The sequence below is a fragment of the Crocuta crocuta genome, unplaced genomic scaffold (genome assembly GCF_008692635.1).
Source record: "Crocuta crocuta isolate KB4526 unplaced genomic scaffold, BGI_CrCroc_1.0 scaffold675, whole genome shotgun sequence".
NCBI lineage: Eukaryota > Metazoa > Chordata > Mammalia > Carnivora > Hyaenidae > Crocuta > Crocuta crocuta.
In genome coordinates, this window is record NW_027528796.1 from 282,986 (window position 1) to 297,409 (window position 14,424).

At 39.8% G+C, this 14,424-nt stretch overlaps 1 protein-coding gene across 1 annotated transcript in view; it reads right to left on the reverse strand.

The window, feature by feature from the left end:
- The window catches only part of DIP2A (disco interacting protein 2 homolog A), a 108,427-nt gene that overhangs the window by 73,899 nt on the left and 20,104 nt on the right, over window positions 1-14,424 (reverse strand). The window contains exon 3 of the mRNA XM_077755354.1: window positions 1,627-1,698. Within this exon, the coding sequence (XP_077611480.1) occupies window positions 1,627-1,698 (72 nt within the window). The remainder of the gene's footprint in view (window positions 1-1,626; window positions 1,699-14,424) is intronic.

A 14,424-nucleotide genomic window follows, 5' to 3' on the forward strand; every position in this document is an offset into this window, starting at 1 on the left:
GTGGTATTCAGATTGGACTACATAACATTCACAGATTAATCTGTGAACTGACATTTCGTGATACTAACTTTTTCCACTTAGGAAATTAGTATCTTTCTTCATATTTTAGGGTCTTGGCTATTTCTCTCAAATAGATTTTATGATTCTAATACAGGTTCTGTGGCTTTTGTGCTAAATGTATTAATAAGCATTTGACAGTTTATTGTCATTACAAATGTAAGTTTTCTCATTAAAATACTGTCAGATAAAAGCTATTGATCCTTGCACATCTGTCTTCTATCAAACCAAAAACTCTTACTAACTCTAACGGGTGAGCAAGAAGCCACCTGTGTTTCCAAGGACCACAATGACACCATCTCTCAGTGCAGACGACCGTCTCCAGCATCCACCCTGCCTGCTCTCCTGTCACACTGCGGCGGCAGTGGCCACCAGAACAGAGTGGCGTCAGAACAGGCATGGCGAGCAATGCTGTCCCACCCTGCTTGGGCTGGAGATGCTATAGTTGTGTCACCTAGTCTGACAGTTGCTGGTGACATTTATCACATGGGCTTTAAGACACTTTTAACAGTTCCCTTCAATTCCAGCAATTCCAGTTTGCTTTTCTTTGGCTTTGGATTAATGAAAGTCAGTACATAACAAGCCTCTTCATCCTCTTTTTATTGTTGATTTATTTTAAAATATATCATGCTGACATAGGCAGTATAAAGGATGTGTTCAGTTTACAAACTATCACACAGGAGAAAACGGACGTGAAAACTGCCCTGGGAAGGAAATAAACACGTGAGTGCCTTCAGAGCCCCCGCAGCCACCTCCCACCATGAGGACATGGCAGGCTGACTTTGGTGAAAACAATTTTCTTGTCTTTCTTTACCAACTACACAAGAGTCCTCAACAGCACAGTCGGGCGTGTTTTTTTCAGGTTATATTCCCTATATCTCTTTGTGATTGTTTCCTCCACGCCCCATTGTGTTTACGAGATTCATCCTTGCTGCCGCATGTCGGTCTTCAAGCTGTCCGCTGGGTGCACTCTGCCGATGGACATGCCAGTTCTTGGAACTTCAGGGATGTAACAAACACTCTTGTGCACAGAGAGAGGACAAGGTCCAGATGTAACGAGTCTGTCCAGAACAGGCGTGCACCTCAAGGATGGCTGCTGGTCAGCTCTGCCCCTCGTTGGCTTTACCAGCTGTCCACACCCCACTGTTTGAATCCCCTCCAACAACCCAGGGTAGGTTATGGTTTTAATCCATATTTCTCTGATTACTACTGAGGTTAAACCTTTTTTTGTTTGCTTATAGACTAGTAGGGTTTCCGTTTACAAAATAGTGATTCAAGTCTTCAGCCCCATTTTTCTACCGTTTTTTTTTTTTTTAATCATGTTGGAGGACTTTCTTGCTATTTAAGCTTAATTAATTACAATTGAATTAAAAATTCAGTCTCTCAGTTACACCAGCCATATTTCAAGTGCACAACAGCCAAACATGGCTAATGGTTACAGAACATTGCCATTATCACAAAAAGCTAATAAATAGGAAACATACCAATGTTAAACTCTAAAACCAATCTTTAAGTCAAGTTTAGTGAGAAAAATGACTGTTAGAAAACAGCTGAGTAAGCTGACTTTACCTTGAACAAGCGGGATATAGCGTGCAAGCAGTTTTGCCCGTTTCTTTTCATATCCTTTCTGAGTGATGTCACCTAAAACGACAGTGGAAAAAGACCATTATATTTCCTCCAGAGTTCCAAACTTTTTGGATTAAAAATTCATAATGGAGAACCTTGAAACACTAGTATCTATGATGCATCCACACAACGGAATACTAGTCAGCAGTAAAGAGGAACAAAGCACTGACACACACAAGAGTTTGGATAGAGCTCGCATGACTACTGGAAAGAAGCCAGGCTCACAGGGCTACACGCTGAATTACTCCATTTGTATGACCGTCTGGAAAGGGTAAAACTGTAGGGACAGAGCAGACAGTGGCTGCCAGGAGGCGGCTGAGACACGGCTGAGTACAGCGGGGAACCAGGGAACCTGAGGGGTAACGACGCTGCTCCTTTGCGGCAGTGGCAGCCCACGAGGCGCGTGCTGGTCAAAACCTGCTAGGCCTACACACCGGAAGAGTGACTTTTACTGTGGGTCAATAATACTTTAATGTTTAAAAACTGCATTTGGTATTCCCTAAGAGCCTGTCAGAAATGCGGTCTCTAAAACATTTAATAAAAAATTCAAAAATTAAGATTTTTACAGTTAAAAAAAAAAGAAAGCAGCGTCTGGGGCCACACTCTTGAACAAACGTGAGCCTGCATTTTACCACGATCCCAGAGCGACTCCTGTGCTGGTTCGAGCTGGGAAGAGCTGGTCTCGGGCCAAAGCACGCCCCCGAGCAACAACTCCAGCACAGGGACGGCTGTTCTGACAAATCACCAAAAGAAGAACAACCTAAAACTGAATTAAACCACCAGGAACAAGACAGGAAGTGCGTCTTCATGGAAACACTTCTCAATCTACGTGCACACTCAGTTTCCTAGAGAGAACTTGGCACACCCAAAGTGAATCTGTCATGCTTTAGAGACTTTATTTAGACCAGAAATATATATTACAGTTTCCACTGGTAGCCTGTTTGGGCAGACTTTCTTCAACAGAAAGTTTTAATGTTTTGTAAGCCTTCCTCAGTTTTCCAGCCCTTGCCCCAACCAGACAAGCATGGGGGCGGGCTGCTGGGAGCCAGGAGACACAAGCGGCTATCACTGAGTGGTGCTTTGCCAAGTATTTTCTTCATATGAACTCTGCAGAGAGAGAGTCAGGGAGGGGCAGAGAGGAGAAAGGATCTGAAGCAGCTCTGCATTGACAGCAGACAGACTGACCAGGGCTTGAACTCATGAACTGTGAGATCATGACCTGAGCTGAAGTCGGATGCTTAACTGTCTGAGCCTCCAAGTGCCCCTATATGAACTCTTGACGGCAGGATTTGTTGTGTCAAAACACCCGACAACACTGAATGTCTCACATCTAAGCTAAGACTCACTGAAAGCCTCCGCATTAATATAGCATCCTACAGAAGACAAGTCTGGGGTCAGGGAAGCACCAGGCCAGACCATCACAAGCTCCCAGCAGGTCTGCACTGCTTTAATCACAGCTCATTCAGTCCAGCCCTCCCCACTGAGCCTATCTTATTTATTTCATCTGCACTTTATTTATCCCTCTGTCCCTTATTCCCCCACCCCCCAACCAACCCTACAGAAAACCAGTCTTAATTTGAATCTGTTCTGCAGAATGTGTATTAGTTTGTATCCTTGTATCCCCTACTAATTGCCATGGCCCTTGGGGTGCACTGTCCGTGTCCTACCTGCTCACTGGACACTCACAGACCCCAGTCTGGGCCAGGATATAATTGTACAATCCAGCTTATTAATTTTTAATTTACGAACAACTTTAAAGCACATCTATTTTTTATAGAAGTATCTACTAAAAAATGTTTCCCCTGAAATATATGAAAATATATAATTAAGACAAACTTAAATGAAAACCAAATATTGTTACACCAAACTAAAACTGATAAATCCCCATTTAAGAGCAGAGCATTTGGNGGGGAGGGTCAGAGAGAAAGACACAGAATCTGAAGACAGGCTCCAGGCTCTGAGCTGTCAGCACAGAGCCCAACGCAGGGCTCGAACCCACGAACCGTGAGATCATGACCTGAGCCAAAGCCGGACGCTCAACCGATTGAGCCACCCAGATGCCCCTGGGATATTTAAAAATTAAGTATTCATTTCCTAGAAACGGCTCCTTCTTACGTTTTCATTTCAAATGAACGTTTACATGGTGAAGGTGCCAAAGAGCATTCAGAGATGAAACATTACCTCCCTGCTTCATGTTTCTGTGAACCAGCTGAACACAACCAGCATGTAACCAGTTAGCATGTTTCACTCATCCAACTACACACTAACCCAACACACCACTGGATGCAACACTTCTACCCACACAAAGAGCAAGGTAGAATTCCAAAACAGAACGTAGATACAGAACTAATAAGCTAATAAAAAAGGACTCAAATCCAAGTTTTCTGAACTCAAGTTCAGTAAACACTAAAGAGATAAATAGGAGAGCCAAACTCCCTACCTAGCTGCACAAAACTGGGGTAACACTGATCTGAGAGCTGAGGGGAATCTCAGACAGACTAATGCTCATCCTTGCTGAGAATCCAGGCACCTGGGGGACTTTGGGAAAATGCCAGGGCCCATCCTTCTCTTGTGGTGTGTGGGCTGGTAGCTGTTCTTACCAGCCTGCCAGGTGCTGCACATGTTGACCTCCATTGCTGCAAACCAAAGTCACAAATACAAAATCTCAATGATATCTCCAAGTCCCAACCACAGTTTCTTTTTTGTTGTTGTTTGTTTGTTTGTTTGTTTATTTATTTAGAGAGGAGACAGAGAATCCTAAGTAGGCTCCACACTGTCAGCGCAGAGACTGATGTGGGGCTTGAACCCGCAAACTGTGATATCAGGACCCGAACCGAAATCAAGAGTTGGATGCTTAACTGACTGACCCACCTAGGCACCTCTCCAACCACAGTTTCTAAAAGCCTATTCTCAAAATCATTCAGTAACTCCTTAAGGTCACAGCAACAAGGATAAGCAATGCACATTACATATAACAGCAAATAATGGGAGACAATCTAATTTTTCATCAAAAAAAAAAAAGTAAATATGCTGCCATAAATCATTACTACAGAATACTGTTGGTCCTAAACAATGCCCTGGTATTTGGAAGGTAAGGGATGGGTATCACTTAACATAGGTTCATGATATCCTATAATGTAAAAGCAGCGAGTTGAAAAACTATATACATAAAGAATGATCTAATTCTGGTAACAACAAATAAATAAAACTATGCATGTGTCAAGGTGTATACATTTTCCTCCAGGAAATGTCTGGAGGGATGCCCAAATTATTAATAGTGATTTATTTATTTAGCTTGGGGTGGGTGGGAGGAAGATTTTATTTTTTACTTCATATACTTTTGAGCTCTTTACATTTTTAGCACAATAATTGTAATTAAGAATATATGGAAAATAGTTTGATAATGTACTATGGTTATATAAGATGTTATTGCAGGAGATTGAATGAATTCTATGTACTACTGCTATAACTTATGAGACTAAAATCTCAAAATAAAAAGTTAAAAATACATGAGAGAGACTATATAAAATTGGTGCTATTTCTTTTTTAAGTGACAAAATGTGTCAGTGAAACCATCTGGGCATGCAGATTTATTTTCCAGGGTTTTTTTCTCCCCACTTCTGTCTTTTATTTTACTTAATTAAAGCTTTATATACTTCTTAGAGCAGTTTTGGGTTCACAGCAAAATTGAGGGCAAGATAGACAGAGTTCCTATAGACACCTTGCCCTGACACATGCACAGCAAACCGCCCCCAACCCCCATTCTGAACATCCTCCACCAGGGTGATACATTGGTTTCAACTAATGAACTATATGGATACATAATAATCACCCACAGTTTGTTATGGTTCACTCTTGGTGTATATTCTATGGGTTTGGACAAATGTATAATAATATATATCCATCATTATGATATTCTAGAGCATTTTCACTGCTCTAAAAATCCTCTGTGCTCTGCTATTCATCCTTTCCCCCCCACCCCTCAGCCCCAGGCAACCACTGATCCTTCTACTGTCTCCACAGTTTTCTGGAATGTCATATAGTTGTAATCATACAGTAACCTTTCATATTGACTTCATTTAGTAATATGGAATTAAGTTTCTTCCATGTCTTTTCTTGACTTGACAGCTCATTTCTTTTGTTGAAATAATATTCCACTGAGTGGATGAACCAGTTTATTTATCTGTTTACCTACTGAAGGACATCTTGGTTGCTTCTAAATTTTGGCAATTATGAATAAAGCTTCTGCAAACAACTCTGTGCAGGTTTCTGCGTGGACATGTTTTCATTTCCTTTGGGTAAATACCAAAGAATGTGATTGCTGGGTTGTACGGTAAGAGCGTGTGTAGTTTTGTAAGAAACCACCAAACTGTCTTCCAAGGCGGCTGTATCGTTCTGTCTTCCCACCAGCAGTGATGAGGGTTCCTGCTGCTCCACATCTTCACCAGTGATTAGTGTTGTCAGTATTCTAGATTGTGGCCATTCTCATTGGCAGGTAGTGGTACCTCATTGTTGTTTTAATTGGCATTTCCCAGATGACATATGAATGTGGAGCATCTTTTCATTTGCTCATTCCCCATCTCTATGTCTTCTCTGTTGAGGAGTCTGTTAAGGTCTTTGGACCATTTTTCAGTCAGAGTGTTTGTTTCTTTATTGTTGAGTTTGAAGAATTCTTTGTATATTTGCCAACACCTCACTGTCTTGATCACTGTAGTTTTACAGTGAGTCCTCAAGTCAGATAGTGTCAGTCTTCCAACTTTATTCATCTCCTCCAATGTGTTGGCTATTCTGGGTCTTTTTTTGTCTCTCCTTATACACTAGATCCAGTTTGTCAATAGCCACAAAATAACTTGATGGTATTCTTTTTAATGTTTTTTTTTCCTTAATTTTTGAGAGGGGGGAGGGACAGAGAGAAAGGGAGAGAATCTGAAGCAGGCTCCATGCTGACGGCAGAGAGCCCAATGCAGGGCTCGAACTCATGAACTGTGAGATCATGAGCCAAAGTCAGACGCTGAACTGACTGAGCTACCCAGGTGCCCCATAAGCTGATATTTTGAAACTGTATTCAATCTATTGATCAACTTGAGAAGAACTGACATCTTGACAATATTGTATATCTCTCCACTTGTTTAGTTCTTCTTTGATTTCTTTTATCATTGTTTTGTAGTTTTCTTCATATAGATTTTATACATATTTTGTTTTATACTTGAACTATTTAACTTGGGGGGTGCTAACGTAAATGGTATTGTTTTTTGTCTTGCTTTTTTAATGTTTATTTTTGAGAAAGAGAGAACGCGAGTGAAGGAGGGGCAGAGAGAGGGAGATACAGAAGCTGAAGCAGGGTCCAGGCTTCAAGCTGTCAGCACAGAGCCCAACATGGGGCTTGAACCCACAAACCCTCAGATCATGACCTGAGCTGAAGTTGGATGCTTAACCGCTTAAGCCACCTAGGCACACCTTATTTCAAATTCCACTTGTTCAGTGACATTATATAGGAAAGTCATGGACTTTCACATACTGACCTTGTATCATGAACCTTTCTACAACTGCCTATTACTTCCAGGGTTTTACTTGGTGGGAGAGGGGGAAGCTTGTTAATTCTTTTGGTTTTTTTTTAAATTTTCCCCTTAAAAATATTTTTTAAGATTTTATTTTTAAGAAATCTCTATACCCAGAGGGTGGGGCTGAAACTCACAACCCTGAAATCAAGAGTTGAATGCTCCATTGACTGAGCCAACCAGGCACCCTTCCATGCTCTACATAGACAACCATATAATCTATGAACGATAGTTTTTTTTTCCTTCCCAATCTGTATACGTTTTATTTCCTTTTCTTATTGCATTAGCTAGAACTTCCACTACAATGTTGAAAAGGATAGCTGAGGGGAGTCATCCTTTCCTTATATCTGTTCTTACAGAGAAAGCTTTGAGCTCCTCCCCATTATGTATGATGTTAGCTGTGTGTGTGTCTAAGTTTTTTAAGTTTGTTTATTGATTGATTGATTGATTGATTGATTGACAGAGAGAGAGAGACAGAGAGAGAGAATGTGAGCAGGCAGAGAGGCAGAGAGAAGGAAAGAGAGAATCCCAGGCAGGCTCTGCACTGTCAGGGCAGAGCCCGACACAGGGCTCCAATTCACCATGAACCATGAAATCTTGACTTGAGCCAAAATCAAGAGGTGGATGCTAAAGCAACTGAGCCACCCAGGCACCCCAGCTGAGGGGTTTTTATTGATATTCTGCTTTATCAAGCGAGGAAGTCCCCCTCTATTCCTAGTTCACTCAGTTTTTATCATGAATAAGTGCTGGGTTTTGCCAAATGCGTTTTCTGCATCTTTGTACATATTGTGAAATGAACCCAATTACCTCTACTCAGCTATCACCACTGTTAGAATTTTTTTCTTGCGAGGGGAACTTTTAAGATCTGCTCTCTTAGCAACTTCCAAATGCCACCACGTGATTTTCTTTCTTTAGCCTGTTACTGTGATGGATTCCATTAACTGATTTTCAAATGCTGAGCCAGGCTTGCAGACCTGGAATACATCTTGCTTGGTTATAGTATATAATTCTTTTTATACATTGCTGGATTCAATTTGCTAATATTTTGAGGACCTTTGCATCTACATTCGTGAAAGATACTGGTCTGTAATTTTATCTTGTAATGTCTTTGTCTGGTTTGGGTATTAGGATAATGCAGGCCTCACAGAATGAAGTATTCCCTCTGCTTCCATTCTATGAAACATACTGTGGAGAACTGTTCTTATCCCTTCCTTAAGTGTTTGGTAGAATTCCCCAAAGAACACAGCTGGGCCCAGTGCTTTCTATCTTGAAAGATGATTATTTTATTATTATCTTTTTAAAATTTACATCCAAGTTAGTTAGCATATAGTGCAATAATGATTTCAGGAGTAGAATCCAGAAAGGTGATTAACTATTGATTCAATTTCTTTTTTAAATATTTTTATTTAATGTTTATTTATTTCTGAGACACACACAGAGTGTGAGCAAGGGAGGAGCAGAGAAGGAGACATGGAATGTGAAGCAGGATCCAGGCTCTGAGCTGTCAGCACAGAGCCTGACACGGGGCTCAAACCCAAGATCATGACCTGAGAGGAAGTTGGACATTTAACCAACAGAGCCACCCAGGTGCCCTGATTCAATTTATTAGATATAGGCCTATTCAGATTGGCTATTTCTTCTTGTGTGAGTCTGGCAAACTGTATCTTTCAAGGAACTGGTTCTTCTCATCTAGGCTATCAAATTCAGGGGAACAGAGTTGTTCATAGTATTCCTTTATTATCCTTTTAATGTCAAAGGTTGGGTATGATTTCCTTTCATTTCTGACCTTAGTAATTTGTGTCCTTTTTAAACTTTTTTTTGAAGTTTATATATTTATTTTGAGAGAGACAGAGACAGTGCAAGTAGGGGAGGGGCAAAGAAAAGAGAGACAGAGAATCCCAAGAAGGCTCCACACTGCCAGCACAGAGCTGGATGCAGGGCTCAAACCCACGAAACCATGAGATCATGACCTGAGCTGAAACTAAGAGTCGGACGCTTAACCAACTAAGTCACCGAAGCACCCCATGTGTCCTCTCTTTTTTGATTAGTCTAGTTAAAGACCTATTAATTTTACTGATTACAAAGAACCAGCTTTTCTACTGATTTCTGGGTTTGGGTTCATTTATTTCTGCTCTAATTATCTTTTATTCTATTTTAGTTTTTATTTAATTTGCTATTCCTTTTGTAGTTTCCTAAGCAGGAAACTTGGGTTATTCATTTTTGAAAGTGAGATATAATTGACATACAACATTACATTAAAGCTTCAGGTGTACAACTTGATTTGATATTTGTATATATTGTGAAATGAATACAATTAACTCTAGTCAGCCATCATCACAGCTACAATTTTTTTCTTGTGAGGAGAACTTTTAAGATCTGCTCTCTTAGCAACCTCCAAATACCACCCCTTTATCATTATGTAATCCCTTTATCCCTAACAACTTTTCTTGCTTTAAAGAAGTCTGCTGTCTGAAATCAACACAGCTATTCCTGCTTTCTTTTGATTGGTGTTAGCACAATATGTTTTCCTCTACCCATTTACTTTTAATATACATGTCTTTAAGTTGAGTGTCCTGTATAATTGGTATGATTATAGCCATTCTGAAAATCTGTTCTTTTAATTGTGGATTTAGACCATTGGCTTTCAATGTGATTACTGACATACAGTTAAACCTTGAACAACACAGGTTTGAACTGTGCAGGCCCATCTATATGCAATTTTTAAAAATAAATATAATACTGAACTATAAATGTACTTCTCTTATGATTAGCATTTTCTTTTCTCTAGCTTACTTTATTATAATAATACAGTATATAATATACATAAGATACAAAATATGTGTTAATTGACTGTTTATGTTATTGGTAAGGCTTCTGGTCAACAGTGAACTATTAGAAGTTAAGTTTTGGGGGATTCAAGTTACACTTGAATTTTGGCTGATTTTGGCTGTGCAGGAGGCCGGGACCTAATCTCCAAACTCTTCAAGGTTAGTTAGATTAATATCTACCTTATTTGCTACTATTTTCTATTTGTTGTCCTTGTTCTTTGTTTTTATTTTTGTCTTTCACTCCTTTTCTGCCTTTTGTGGTTTTAAGTGGGCATTCTATACGATTCTATTTTCTCTTCTTTGTTAGTATATCAGTTATACTTCTTTTTTATTTAAAAAGTAGTTGACCTTAAGTTTGCAATATACATTTACAGCTAATCCAAGTCCACTCTTAAATAACATTATACCACTTCACAGGTGGTTTGAGTTTCTTATAACAAAATAATCCTAATTCCATCCTCTCATCTCTTATATTATTGCTGTCATTCATTTCACTTGTAAGGACACATAAGCACACACACACACACACACACACACACACAGATACAAACTTAAGCATATGTAACTGACATACAATGCTGGTATTATTAATTTGAACAAACTGTTACCTGTTAGATTAAGAAAAATAAAATTTTTATTTTATCTTTATTTATTCATTCCTCAATGCTCATCCTTTCTTTATGTAGAACCAAGTTTCTGACCTATATTATTTTCCTTCTCTCTAAACTTTTTCAAACATTCTTTGCAAGATGGGTTTACACAAAACAAATTCTTTCAATTTTGTCTGAGAAAATTTTTATTACCTTCTTCACTTTTGAAGGATAATTTCATGGGATACAAAATTCTAGGTTAGTGGGGGTTTTTTTTTCTCTCAAAACTTTAAACAATTCATTCCACCCTCTTCTTGCTTGCATGGTTTCTGGGAAGTGAGATGTAATTCTTATCTTTGTTCCTCTGTAGGTCAAGGTGTCTTTTTTCTCTAGTTTCTTTCAGGATTCTTTATCTTTGATTTTCTGTAGTTTGAAAATCACATGCCTAGGTGTACTTTCTTGGGCATTTAGCCTGCTCAGTATGCTCTAAGCTTCCTGGATCTGTGGGTTAATGTCTGACACCAATTTGGGAAAATTCTTAGTTATTATTGTTTCAATTATTTCTTCTCTTCTCTCTTTCTACTGTATTCTCATCACACGTATATTATATGTGGTTGTCCCATAATCCCTGAATATTCTGTTCTGTGTTTCAGTCTTTGCTCTTCTTGCTTTTTGGTCTTCGCGGATTCTATTGATATATCTTCTAACTCAAGAAACTCTTTCCTTAGCTTTGTCCTGTCTATTGATAAGCCCATCAAAGGCATTCTTCATATCTGCTATAGTGTTTCTGATCTCAAGCATTTATTTTTGGTTCTTTCTTAGGACTTCTGTCTCTCTGCTTACATTGCCCATCTGTTCTTGCACGCTGTCTACTTTATCCAATAGAGCTCATAGATATGAATTATTAATTATTGTGGTAAGTTCCTGATTTGATGATTCCAATATCCCTGTCTGTTTCTGATGCCGTCTCTGTCCCTTCAAATTGTGTTGCCTTTTGTTTGGGGTGCCTTGTTATTTTTTCTCGATAGCCTGACATGATGTACTGGATAAAAGAACTGCTGTAAGTAGGCCTTACTAAATGTGGTGGTGAGATGGGGGCAAAGGGAAGTATCCTACTGTCCTATGATTAGGTCCCAGTCTTTTAGGGAGTCTGTGCTGCTGGACTAAGCTTCACAAAATTTCTCAGTGGGAAACTGGTCAAGCTCCTGGAGGTAAATTTTGCAATGCTGTGTGGCCTCCCTTATGAATGAGTCTCCCTGGAGATTTTAACTCTCAGAGTTGTCCACACCAGGCCTCCAGCACTAGTTCCCATCATGGCTTCTGCTCACCGAGGCTCTGCCCTGGCGATCTGACTCCCTGTACTCACCCGTCTGCCTCTCCAATCTTGGAGGCTGTGGTTCGCCTTTTATCTTCCCCTCTCTTACAGATCCAAGAAAAGTTGCAGATTTTTCAATCTGTTCAGCTTTTTACCTGTTGTCAAGATTGAATGGCAACTTTCAAGCTTCTTACATATGAAGAAACCAGAGGGTTTTCAACTTATGAATTCAATTTGTTATAGGACTATTCAGGTTATTTGCTTCCTTTTGGATGCGTTTTGGTAGGCAGTCTGTGGTTTTCAAGAAATTGTACACTTCATCTACGTTGGCTGAATATGTGTAGGGCTGTTAATAAGATTCCTTTATTATCCTTTTAATGTCTGTGGGGTCTATAGTAATATCCCTTCCCCCTTTCCATCTTGTTATAGGTAATTTGTGTCTTCTCTATTTTTGGAGGTTTATCAATTTTGTCATCCTTTTAAAGAACTAGGTTTTGGTTTCATTGATTTTCTCTATTGTTTTTCTGATTTTCTCTATTGTTTTTCAATTTCACTGATTTCTGCTCTTATCGTTTTCCTTCTATTAGGGAAATTCAAACTAAAACCATGATGAGATACCATGCTGCACCTATTAGAATGACTAAAATAAAAAATACTAATGGTATCAAGTGCTGACAAGGATGTGGAACAATAGAACTATTATATATGGTATGTAAATGGTATAGCCACTCGGGAATACAGTTTGGAAGCTTTTTATAAAGTTAAACATACACTCAACATAGGACCCAGCAATTCCACTCTTAGCTATCTACCCTAGAGAAATAAAAACATTTATGTTCATACAAAAACCTGTACACAGGAATAAGCTTTATTCCTAATCACCCAAAACTGGAATCAGCCCAATTGTCAAATGAATGGATAAACAGACCACGGTATAACCATAGCAAGTAGTATCACTCTGTAATAAAAAGGAACAGACTGTTGATATACACAAAAATGTAGATGGATCTCAAAGATATTATGCTAAGTGAAAGAGGCCAGTATCAACAGGTTACATACTGTATGACATTCTTCAACAGACAAAACCCACAAGGATAAAGAGCAGATTAGTGGTTACCAGCACTAAGGGTGGAAAGGAGTGACTGAAAAGGGATAGCATGAGACGTATCTGGGCGTGATGGAGCTGTTCTGTATCCTGATTATCGTGGTGGTTGACTTGAATCTGTATGTGTGTTAAGATTCACAGAACTGTACATGAAAAGAAAAAAAAATCTACTTGGCTGTATGCTAATTAAAAATAAAAAACAAACAAATACATGTGTGTCATAGGAAGGGCTGCAGGGATGGAAGGGATGGCGAGACAAGCAAGGGGTGCTCCCACTAGAGCCTTCCGCAGGTACCTACCTGTAGGGTAGGCAAAGAGAGAAGTCACTGATTACAAATCAGAGCTCCAAAGTCTGAGAGGAAGATCTGACATAAAAAAGTGCTCCAGGCAGGCAGGAGCAGGGCAATCCAACACAGACCAAGTGTGGCTGAGGACGGACAGCCCTCCAGAGCAGGACACAATAGGCAGGAGCCCCAGGGCCCAGGCAGAATCCAATCTGGTCCAACCAGCCCTTGAGTAGGTTGCCTTGACCACCTCAAGTTCAGCACCAACCAGAGATCAGATGCTCACCACAGACCTTGGACCCAGGTGAGGTAGACAGAGTTCATTCCTATAGAAAGGGTATTGGCCTCTACTGTACCCCCAAAGAAGGGGTCCAAGAGTCCACTGTGGCCCAGTCTGGGCCATACATGCCTACTCAAGCTCCCAAGGCGGGGTGTCCGTGCTATCACAGCTGTGCATGTTCACAACTGCTGCTGGACTGGACAGGACCTGCTGGAGTTGACCAAAAGGAGGAAGGCAAAGAAGCAACAGAAAGAGGGGTGGAGGCACAGGGTTCCACACCTGACCACTGCAGATCTTCCAGACAGACCTCTACAGGGACAACCAGGCAGGCCGGAGCCTGTGACACAGGACAAGAGGTAGAGAAAACCTGTTAGACAATCTGAAGATTAATATTGTGCTTGCTGGTACCATGTGTTGGTTAAGAGTGGTTCCTGAACTCAATATAAGCAGATGGGGATTTCACTTTGCAAGTCTTAAAAGCTTCCCTAAACAACAGTCTTAAATATACAGATCTTATGCACAAGAGCAGTACACAGAGTTCAAGTTATTTATGGTCAACGTTGAAGAGCATTCATTAAATGTGCTTCCAGAGTAGGGTTGGAATATCTTATTCTCTCATATATGATTAAAAACAAACTTTCCAGGTGTTGTTTAATAAATATTATTTCCTTTTCTCTCCGTAAAGTTTTTAATAAACTATGGAAAATATATTGATTAAACTAAAAATATATATATATATTTACACATATATTTACATTTAGACACACACACGAATTCCATT